Source organism: Lycium ferocissimum, chromosome 2, assembly GCF_029784015.1.
Source record: "Lycium ferocissimum isolate CSIRO_LF1 chromosome 2, AGI_CSIRO_Lferr_CH_V1, whole genome shotgun sequence".
In the NCBI taxonomy this organism is placed as follows: Eukaryota; Viridiplantae; Streptophyta; class Magnoliopsida; order Solanales; family Solanaceae; genus Lycium; species Lycium ferocissimum.
In genome coordinates this window covers 67,738,072-67,750,606 of record NC_081343.1, presented here as the reverse complement: position 1 = coordinate 67,750,606, position 12,535 = coordinate 67,738,072, and the positions used below count along the sequence as shown (strand labels likewise).

The 12,535-nt window shown below is 34.9% G+C and overlaps 1 protein-coding gene across 1 annotated transcript; it reads right to left on the bottom strand.

The window, feature by feature from the left end:
• Positions 1-669: 669 nt before the first annotated feature.
• Positions 670-3,756, bottom strand: LOC132047011 (receptor-like protein kinase FERONIA). Its single transcript, XM_059437883.1, has 2 exons — positions 1,863-3,756; positions 670-1,606 (listed from the first exon to the last, which is right to left on the bottom strand). The coding sequence occupies exons 1-2, from the start codon at positions 3,733-3,735 to the stop codon at positions 873-875; spliced, it is 2,607 nt and encodes an 868-aa protein (XP_059293866.1). The 5' UTR covers positions 3,736-3,756; the 3' UTR covers positions 670-872.
• Between the last annotated feature and the right edge of the window lie 8,779 nt (positions 3,757-12,535).

The window sequence follows — 12,535 nt, the reverse complement described above, 5'->3', positions numbered from 1 at the left end:
GTTTTACTATGTATTTCTTTTGCAACAAAAAATGCGCCTTATGAATTGAATCTTAAGTAGGGGGCTTAGCCCGCCCGCCTACCAATCAAAGAGGCTGAGAGTAAGCGTAAGCTCATCCGGAAGCTCAAAGAGCTTCCCTTCATTCTCTTCGCGGGAGCCGCACAAAGACATAGTCGGGAAGTCGACGGCCCATACTACCGCCTAACTCTTCGCTTTAGATCGGAAAGCGCCTTCTAAACCACCCAATCTTTTTTTGTTTGTTGATATAATGACTATTTGTTTCAATTGTGCACTTCTTTCAGGTCAATTTGTAAATAAAATTAAGTGAAACTTCATCATTTTTAGCAAAATGAAAAAAAGTTAGCCTTAATAATAGGTTCCTAGAAGTTTTCTTATACAAATTTGACCCCAAAATGATTAAAAGAATAATGAATTCAAAAACGTAAATAATATTCTTCATTTTTAAAAATGTCACGTGGACAGAAAAGTCCACCTGACAGGTGCATGTATGCTACTACCTGAGATGAGATCGTCCAATTGGGCGTAACAACTATCAAATAGCCAAATTCAAGGGAGTAACTAATACTAAGGATAGTTTAGGAGTGCAACTGATAATACGTGTAAAATTATGATGGAAAAGGTATCTCGCCAAAAAAAAAAAAAAAGAGCTAACAATATGTATGTTATTGAACAGCTGTAACAATCTAATCCACCCAATAGATTCATGATCTTATAGAAAATGGTCACACTCTTCAATTTGTCGATACAATTGTCATGGATGTACCGTTACTTTTCGAGTTGGACCCCAATTTGATCACCTAAAGCTGAAAAAACTTCATATATGTAACTTTATTGTATCAATCATAACAATTTCATCGCCCCAATGGATTAACTAGATCAGAGAAAAGGGTGACATTCTTCAATCTGGCACTCTTACTGGTCGACATGGATATACCATTGCTTGTCAGCTTTCTTTCAACTTCACCTGAACCTGAGAAAATCTCATCTTCATTGGTCGATATATTAGCATGACTATTAATAATCGAGGGAAAAGAAGGGCTAGGCGGGTATATGTGCCCTTCCACTTCACGACCTCTATTATCTGCACCCTCTTGAAGCTGTAATGCAAATTCTAAAGTTCTTACAACATCACCCATTGATGGCCTTTGGACCCCTTGATCCCTCAAGCAACGATATGCCAATTCTGCAAACTTGCTTAAACATTCCGGGGCAATTTCTCCTTCCAAATTAGGATCAATGATTTGCTTAAGATTTCTTTTTCTATAGCACCTGCAAGCCCACTCTGCCAAATTTACTTGTCCAATTGGCAAGTTAGGAATTATTGCTGGCCTAGCGCACAACACTTCAAATAAAACCACCCCAAAGGAATAAACATCTGATTTTACTGTCAATTGTTGACGCTTGTAGTATTCAGGGTCTACGTACCCAAAACTTCCTTTGACTGCAGTGCTAACATGGGTAATATCTGTCCCACCAAGTGAACCTACTTTGGATAATCCAAAATCTGACACCTTGGCGACCCATTTATCGTCCAATAGGATGTTAGTTGACTTGACATCTCGGTGGATGACCGTGTGTTTGGTACCTATAATAGTAAAATCAACTCATTAGGCAGTAATTCACTCAAATTTAAACGGATTGAATTGTAAATTGCTTATTAGTTTGACCCAACACATTAAACCCGAAATGACTCATAACAAAACCCAATTTGGGAGCCTAGATCATCTTTGTGCAACTTGGCATTTACCGTAATTTGACCTATTCTGACGTAATACTATTTTACCAAACAAACATTGAGCAATTTAGATCATGACAGGTTTATTAATTCATTGACCACTTACCAGAATGGAGGTAATACAATCCTTTAGCTGCACCAATGCAAATGTCTAGGCGTTTCTTCCATGAAAGAGGAGCATTATCAGTTTTGTACAAGTGATCACGGAGGGTTCCATGAGCCATGTAATCATAAACCAAGATCATCTCATTGTTATCATCACAATAACCAATTAAGGACACCAAATGTAGATGCCTGAGCTTTGATGATAACATCTCAATCTCTGTTTGGAACTCGCGAACCCCTTGCTTTGATGAAGGATTTGATCTCTTGACTGCCACTATGGTTGTACCATTGTCCAGGTATCCTTTATAAACATTACCAAAACCTCCATATCCAATCACAAAAGTTTCATCAAAATTGCCTGTTGCGGTTTTAATCTCTTTTACTAAGAAGTGTCGGCACAGATCGGATGGTAGTGATGATAAGCCTGAGCCGCCTGTGTTTTGCGTGGACTCTAAAGACTTGGGAACACTTGTACCAGAATCTTTTCCCCTATTTTGTCTCCGGGAAATTAAGAAACCCAGAATTGAAAACAGAACAATTCCGCTAATCACACCTGCAATGATAAAAGCAACGATATGCCATGATTTTTTCTTTTTGTTGTTTGGGGGTGAATTAGTCGGAACTGCTAAGGGCGGTTCAGGATTTGGCACGGACAGATTTCCATTTGGATCACTCAATTTGAAAATCTCTAAGCCATTTAAGATGGCGTTTGCATACACAGCTTTTGTTTCCATGTTAGGTTTCAATTCAAGCCACACATTTTGCTTGCTTCGTCGACCATCTGGGTCTCTCACATTCACCACGTAGTCTTTGTACGTCGGGACTCTCCATCCGCCACTCCGTTGAATTATATCAACTTGTTGATCTGCCGTTTGGTTTCCAATGGATATGTCGAAAACCCGATAGTTCTGTTCCTTAACTTCCTGCTGAATCTCACAAAAATGAAGCCTGAAAAGATAGTAGAACCCAGAGTCAAGAGGGAATATCCACTCCAGACTAGAACTATAATTTGCTATGGTCCTGGAGGTTGTGTAAACTATGGTTGGCGCAGTATAAGCTGGGGTTTCAGAAGTGTAATTGACGTAGTCACCAAAATGAGGAGTTTGATAGCCTAATCCGACAACGAAAGCGTCATCTCCAGTCCATTCACGATACATCCCAGTGTCCTCTGTGCTAGGAACTAGATTGCCCCCCGCGTTCAGCCTGTACAAATTTTCAAGAGCAGTGTTGTTATTGATGTAATAAAAATTACTCTGTCCCACCAAATTGATGTTCTGACTGTCTCCGCGTATGTAAAGATCAGTTGGCATGGAAACTATCTCAATCCCATTAACAAAAGCATAAGAATTTGGTGAAGGAGAAAAAGTGATATTGAGAATCTGAGTTTCATCAACATTGATGACATATTCTTTTTGTACTTTACGAGAATCGGTACTTGCAGAGACTGTGAGGAAGGCGCTGAAGTTACTCAAGAGGGTAAAATTATTAGCAGTGACGGAGAAAAAAAATTCCGATTTGTTGTAAGGCGCGTAATCGGCAGGGTAAAAATAGAGACGGAGGAATTTGGGGCCAGGGGAGACGGGGAAAGTGTAGGTGAAGGGAGATTTTATAATACGGGCGGTCATATAAGGAACTCTGTCGACTGAGCCTTGTTCAGAAGGTATGGCTGGTGTGGAGATGGTTGAAGAGTTGGAAGGTAAGAAATTTGGATAGTGGGTATCCGGATTCCACAGACGGCCATCGAATTCGTCGGGTGATGGTGCGCCACAGCTGAGCAAGAAATAGTCTGTGGCATTATACGGTGAAGGCGTGACAGAAATAGTGGCTGTTATGAGATGTAAGAGGAGAAAGGAAATCAGAGCAATGGTTACCATGGTGGTGTTATGGAAAAATCTATATTTACGAACAATTATACAGAACAATTGCCAAGACTTGAGGGTTGACTCTCAAGTCATTTCTGCTAATTTTTATTTTTCTATGGTTGAAAGGCAATGTTGACCGAGACCGCCTCCTCAGTCACTGGTCCTTTATTTTACATTATTGTTCAAGTTTTGGACAAAACGAAATAGCCTAATATTCACACTTCCGTGATACTATTTTCTTATAATTATTTGTTAAAAGGGAATAATATATTTTATTTTTAGAAATAACTAAATTCAAAAAAATTAATTTTACTTTTAATGAGAAGTACTTTTAGAGTTAATTCCTCAAATGGTCACTCAACCTAAAAAAATTATCTAGTAAAATCATTTATCTATCCTTTGTTACTCATATGGTCATTAACCAAGAACATGGGCAATAAGAACAATCGATCAGAGATCTACCTTTTCTGAGATAAGAAAGAGATCTGCTTCCTTTTTGTTCCAGATACTGTAATTATTAAAAAACAAAAAGCTAAGAGAAATAGGTAACCTTTATATTTTCCACCGAAACAAAATTTAAACCAGTCAACTCAATAAAGAAATCTCCAGTCAATGCTTTACATTTTTTTCTTCTTTTTCTTTAAATTAAGTCATACACACTACGGTGTAAAGTTGACTGTACGACACTTCAGGAGACCTGGTCTTTCTATCATCGCCACTGATTTCTTGAGTAGGTTTGTCGTGTCATCAAAACACCAAAGCACAAGATAGCATGGCTTATCACTTTTTATTGAGTTGTTTTAATAACTTGAATGACTATTTAAGTAATTAACTCGCATTCTAGCTACCACTGCTAGGATAGTTTGTCTTTCTTTCGATATTACTCAAGTCTTTGACCGAGTAAACTAGAGTGTTGACTCTCAAGTCTTTTCTGTTATTTCGAATTTTCTATATGCCAAAAGCCGACTTTGACCGAGACCATCTATTTAGTCATTGGTCGTTTTATTTACGTTCAAGTATTGTGCAAAAAGAAATAGCAAACTATCCTGTTATAAGGATAGTATTATCAGCGTATGTAACTAAATTCTACTAATATATATTATGGTAGTGGCTCTGCTAGTACTTAACCCCTTTCTAATTCATCATAGCATGAGAAGTTTAAAATTATTAGTACTAATTTGTTCTCTCATCATCCTCAATTCCAGAATTGCCCTTCCCATTGTACTTGTTCCTGCATGTTAGTCCATGTAATAGACATTTTTCAATTGTAATTTACGTACTTTTGTTAGTAATTCAATCCTTTCGCAGAATGATTGCTTATGTCGTGTCATTTATTCCATGAAAGAGGGGCATTAAGTGGTCACGGAGGGTTCCATGAGCCATAAAAATGAAAACTTTGTCATTACTATGGTTGCACTAACCATCTTCACCAACTGATGATAAAAACATTGCAGTTGAACACTCTTTAATTGTCAATATGGATCTGCTCGAAAAGGACACCCACTTGGCACTGCAGATATGGTTACCAGTGGAACAAGGTAAAACAGTTTGGGCATGACAATTCTAGGGTGTGCTTCAACGGGTTTTACATGTTCCACTTCTGCTTTTCTCAGATCATTTTTTGATGCAGTACATTATCATTAGGTGATTTAAGGACAAACTGACCTTGATAGCTAATCTCTAGTTCTTTCATTATACTCTTTCCTCTGAGAACTGCATTAAGTTACTGCTGTGTTCTTATATTACCGGCACACTTAGTTTATCTTGCAATCAGAATACTGAACAGAGAAGATTAAAATCAATGTAGAGGCTGCATCACACAAATACTGGTGCTGCAAACACTCAGCGAGCCAATTCATCAGCCTTAATGTAAATTCACACGCCATTGAGTTCCAAAATGAAAGACCAACTACTATTGAGTAAAATGACTAGCAATACACCAATGCTCATACATCACAATATCATGTGAGGCAAGCTGTCTTTTAAGCTGAATCCCATATTCAGACAAAATTCTACAAGACTACCCCGATAAAGAAATGAACTGAAGGCCGAAGGATCTCCGCTGCAAAACTTATAATAACTACTCACCTCATACTATAGCCCATTTTACATTGAAATAGGCTTAAGTATCTATTTTAGCCTATATTACACTCTCAAAACTCATCACTAGCTACGAAAATCTGAAAGCCAAAAGGAATGCAGTAGTCCTATACTGTAAAAAGGACGGTCAACCAAACAGCCTGTATCCGTGGTGGCCAACAAATTTACCTTTTTTTCCAAAGCTGCCAATACAAATGTGCGAGTATCAATCAAATTAGTGACCATGAAGGGAAACCTACGAATGGCCATTTGGGATTTGTTCTCCAAAATGCACATCTCAAATAACTTTGACCTGATCTTCATCATCATCGTCTTCATCATCGAGGTTTGCCTCGGCATATTCCTCAAGTGATGATCCTGTAAACAGTTCAACGACCTTCATGTCATTTTGAGTTAGGTTTTTCTCCGAACTCTGAGACTTCCCTTTGTTCATCTGTTGCATACACATTAGACGTGCACTAAGAATCTCAGAAACATCATGAAAGCAACATAATCAGACAACGGACTCTGGTAAACGAAGATACTTTTATACTGCTTGGTTCAATAGAAAAGACAAATGGTAAAAGGGGAAGTAAAGTACATTTACAATCCGGTAATAAGGAAGATGGAAAGTAAAAAAAAGGAGGAGAATGACATGTTAAGCTTACACTATAAAATGTTACGATCATATAGTAAATAAACAAAAATGACCATAACTGTCATCTACATCATTTGTTTTTGCAGGGACAAGGTGACCTACAATTTACATGTTAAAAACTGATTTTCATCTAACGTGAATACATATTTGAGAGAAGTAGAGCACTTTGGGGGAATATAAATTTATAACATTCACAATTATGCTAAGTATTATTTGATCGACGATGTTCATATGGGTAAGAAAGCAAATAGTACAACTGTTTACAGGGAATGATCTGTAGCAGTCAATACTATTTACCAAATTGTCGCCAATGTCACGCCAGAAGAGGCAGTCGGTAAGTGGTCTGTCAGTTACCCACCTGAAAGATTGGCAATTGTGCCAATGACGACACATAGATCTAACCAGTGTTATTTGCTCCTACAGATGAGACAAATCCAGTCAAGGTGGAATCCAAGGGAGGGACAACACTGAAGACAAATAACGTAAGAATGAGGAGCAAGAGAGCCCACAAGGCTTAATGTGGTGTGGATAACAGTACTCGTTTAGACTCCAAGAGAGTAGAGATCAAATAACGAGGGTGAGAGAAATAAGTGTTAAAAGGATTACTTTCTTCTAGATGTGAGAGACTAGCGTACATGGTAGTCCCTCCGGTTCAAAAAGAGTGTTCATAGAGTCTTTATTTTTTTTGTTAAAAAAGAGTGTCCACTTATCAAATCAAGAAAAAATTAACTTTATTTTTTCAAATATGTCCTTTTTAAGTGTTGAAGTGACCAAATTCCAATACCTATTTAATTAGGAGTAATTTAGTCAAATTACCTATTTTTACCTAGGAATTAATATTTTCTCCGTAAATTAGATAAAAAAAGGCATGGCTTTTCCCGTAATTTATAAGCCCTCCCCAATTTTCTATTTATCTTTTTATTATTTATCGACTCTTTTCGGATAGGATGGAGTAATAAATTCACTGACATGAAGATTTGAAATGTAGCAAAGGACAAAAGCCACTGTGGCGCTACCAAATGATATGGCTTGATACTAATGACTGTTTATTGATTAAGAATTATATTGATCACATCTAACAAATGATTGAAAAGGTGGAATTTATGATAAGTCACGTAGTTGCACCATGCTATTCAATATGAGATGCAACGAGTATACTAGATCTCTAATGTGGTCAATGACGTGGATGCAAATTAAAACAAAAAAAATCAAATAAATTAAAACTGAATATCAGATGTGAAGTTGTCACACCTCAAATCCTAGAACGAGAAGTATGACGGACGAGCTCACCCGTAGGCCGAAATCACCTGACTTAACAGTTACTTTGAACATCACATACCATAACTCAAAGAACACCTACACGCAGAAAAGGCCCAACATAGAAATATCCGATAATTCAACACATATGTACATATGCGGACCGATAAGGTCGCCACAACATAACGTATATCATAAAGCCGGCAAGGCTATCAGAAAATATCAAGAACCCAAAATAAGGCCGACAAGGCCATACATAATATTTACATATCCCACTATGTCCATGAGCCTCTAAGAGTATACATATGAATATATATTATAAGCAAGCCGTAGTAATAGTGGCACTTGCTAACACCGCCGTCGGAAAATCCTACTGCGGTTGCTCCTCAATAACTCTGTCGGAGCTTGCAGCACGAAATGCAGCGTCCCGTGCAATGGGACGTCAGTACGGATAAAAGTACTGAGTATGTAAGACCGGAGAGTAACAACATAATTAAGATATAATGTAACATTAATAAGGGCAAAAGAAAACTGAACATCTGGAAGTAGCACGAGATACAATGCATGATAAAATCATTTGTATGCATATATATATATATATATATATATATATATATATATATATATATATATATATATATACACACACGTAAATGTATAGTATCCATGCCCGGCCGTAAGGCTCGGTGTTATATGTAAAATCATACCCGCCGTTAAGGCTCCCGTGTTATCATCATTAGCCCGCGTCCGGGCAATATCATAACATGCCCACCGCAAGGCGTGCGCATCTACGCGCCATGCCCGACCGACTATAGCGCGGTATGGTGTAGTAAAATAGTGCAATACATTTTTTTATATATATATATATATATATATATACCTATGTACGAGAAGTCAATGATCTGACCTTGGCCTTTCGGAGCGACATAAGACGTAGCTCTCCGAATAACTTATGGAATTCGTATCGAGTCCAAAGAAATAATCTCCGATGATAAGTAAAATAATATTTTAAGAATCAATAAAATAACAAGACATTAAGATTTGAAATACAAAGCATGGGAATGGAGTGGATTTGTTATGGAACGCTCGTGTTTATATTCTAGTTGGATTCGTGCCAAAGAAAGAGGGAAACGAACACCTTACATACCTTATCCGTCAAGCCACCACTTAAAGAATTCCTTACACCGATGCTTGCCCTTCACCCGAACCTATATATATCGAGAAATACATCTTTAATCATACTTTCATCATATTTCCATCAACTTATAAGCACTAATTATTGAAGACTAATTTGGGTTACGAAAATTTGGGCAGCATCTCCCCTATATTATCTACTTCCTCCAAATACCAAAACAACTCCCAAACAATACCAACAATATCCTCAATATTCTACAAGATAAATATGTATATTTTCATCCAAAACTCTCTTCAAACCTCAATCCATAAGCCAACAACATCAACACAACAAACTCTAACTTTTATTCTCATAAATAAAAGTTACGAGAATATACCCCTCCAAAGTTGACCCAAACTTCTATCCTTGGTTCTGCCAACTTTTTTTTTTTTCAAATTTTCGACAAACTTATTTTCTTTGATTTGCTTGGTCAGAGTCTTCCATAGCTTATTATATGAACTTAAACTCTCGTAACCATGAGATAGGTGCATACAATCTCACATATCCTAAGAAGTCCTCCAGATCTACACTTAAACAACTAATGCCTAATAGATTTCACGTACAGAACTACGAGGTGTAACATCAAGCATAAAGACACTAGGTGATTTCTTCCCATCTGTCCAAGCATGCATAGGTGGTAGAGTTATCAAGTACTTAGTCGGTACTTATGCTGATGGAGATGGCAGGTTCCGGTGTATAGTCAAGGTGCACACAAGTTAGCTCATACACCACTATTATTAAGAAAAAAGAAATACGACCAAGTGCACAGATTGGATTTTGAAGAGATAAACGTTCTCCTTAGATTTTTCTCTTCACCTCATAGAAAAATTACCATTGTGGGGAGAGGAGACTAGGAACAAGGATAAGGCAGGCATCTCCTAGAAACTCTCTCTCTCTCTCTCTCTCTCTCTCTCTCTCTCTCTCTCTCTCTCTCTCTCTCTCTCTATATATATATATATATATATATATATATATATATATATATATATATAAACACGGGTTCAAAACCCACGTTCGTCGTCCGATTGCATTAAAAAGGAAAAGTGTGGCCCCATACTAAACACCAACCAATATTTTAAAAAAAAAAAGTAGAACCCACCTGCATCTCCAAACTCACAGAAAAAAAAAATAGACCCCATATTAACAAAATCAAGCAATATCAAAAAAAAAGTGAATCCCATATTAAAAAAACAAACAATGTAAAAAAAAAAGTGCATCCCATATTAAAAAATCAAACAATATTCATGTAATTTCCAAAGCATCTCATTAAATCAATAATGATGGATTCATTGCCACATGTGTATTAACCCATTAGCGGGAGCAAATGAAATTATTGTATAGCAACATACTTAAAATACTTATATATTAAAATAAGATAGAATTTAATTACTTTTTCATTTTTTCCTTACTCTAATAAATGTGAAAAGAGATTAATGTCATAAAAGAAAAAATAATATTAAATGGAGATCAAATAATTAATAGGTTAAATTAGTGAAATTATAATTCTAATTGACGTTTCCTTAAAAAACCGTACAAAAGACAACATGACAAAAGAAATGAGTTAAACCAAAAATATTTACCAAAAATTAAAAAATAGTAGTTCTTCATTTAAATAGAAAAATCAAATTTCTACTTTGTTTCATTTTAAACATGTAAAATTAATATAATAATTTGAATTAGAATTATCCAAATCAAATTTTGATAAAAAATAATAGGTATTGTTTAGGCCCAATCTACATACATTAACAATAGAATATTTTACACCTTTAAATTAATCGAATTAAAATTCAAAGTATTAACTCGATGCTTAAATATTGCTATTGTTTTATCTCAAAGAGGAAAATAGTTTCCTTTTAAATAACTCTTCTCTTTAAAAATTATTAATAAATTTTTGCCTAACTTTACAGTATTCGTAGAAGAAACACTAATATAATAAAATTTCGGATACTTTATACAAACTACAATGTTATATTAATCGTGTTTTTGAACATATATATATATATATATATATATATATATATATATATATATATATGTATTACTTTACTACTATATAGAAGAGCCGGTTTAAGTAAGATCGTCGCCCGTCCTTTGGCCCCACTTTTTTGTTTTTACGCAAAAATCCTTTTTGTCCCACCCTACATTTCTATTTAAGAGCAAAAAATGATATTTTATACTTTATATTATCAACTCTTCTAAAAGTAGATAGAAATACTTTATTATATTTCTATTTTTCTACTATATAGAAACAACGGTTTACCCATGCTTCGTCGTCGCCCTCACCTTTAAAAAAAAAAGCGCTTGACTCTATACTAAAACGTGCTAATATTAAAAAAAAAAAAAGGTTTAAAAAAGCAACCCCAATTCCTCCAAACTCAGCTTAAAAAAAAAATTGACCCCATATTAAAAAATACAATTCTGAAATCTAATCTAAATATTTAATTCGTTGTATTCGTTTATTCCGTCATGTCATTTATTTGTTATGTTTACTAAAATAAATATACTTAAAATATTTATATTTTAAAATAACATAGAATTTAATTATTTTTTCATTTTTATTCTTACTCTAATAAATGTGAAAAGAGATTAATATCAAATGGAGATCAAATAATGAATAAGGTAAATTAGTCAAATCACAATTCTAATTCACGTTTCCTTAAAAAATCATGCAAAAGACAACATGACATGAAATGAGCTAAACCGAGAATATTTATCAAAAAATTAAAAAAATAGCATTGCTTAAATAGAAAATCAATTTCTACTTTGTTTCGTTTTAAACATGTAAAATTAATTTAATAATTTGAATTAGAATTATCCAAATCAAAAATTTGATAAAAAATAATAAGTATTTGATACCTTTAAATTAATCGAATTAAAATTGATAGTATCAACCGACGCTTAAATATTGCTATTGACGTTATCTCAAAAAGAGGAAAATAGTTTTCTTTTAAACAAATCTTCTCTTTTAAAAAGTATTAATAAATTTTCATAGCAAATATGAATATAATAAAGTTTTACATACAGAGCACAAACTACAATGTTATATTAATCACAAACTACAATGTTATATTAATCGTGTTTTGACATGGTATGTGTATATATATATATATATATATATATATCCATAAAAACAGTACAAACTTATCACTATCCAAACACAACTACATATACATGTATACACTATAATCTAAATACGCTCCGTTAAAGACGCAGATAAAGCCATCTAAAAGTATATATATAAGCAGGAAACTAGTTTGCCTACGTGGCGCCCTACAAAATCAGGATCCATAATTATCTTTTTCCCTAATTTTTTGCCTTTTCACTCTCTTTTTTAACCATTTTTTCGTGCTTAATAAAATTCAAAGGTCACGTCTTTTGTCAGATTCCAACCCCTTGCTCAATTATATCTCTTCCTCTTGACCTTTTTCCAAGTAAAACTCCTTTTCTCATAACGTCGTCCGCATTGTCCCTCTTCCTCCCACTGCCACAGGTAAGATTCTTCTATTCGGCTTCAACTTATTCATTTTTTCCCTTCATTTTATGCTTGCTATACTACTCAACTTTGCTTCTTTAAATTATTTTATTGTCCACTTACTGAATAAACAACTTAAATTTGATATGCTATGTGCTTCTTAATTTTTCAA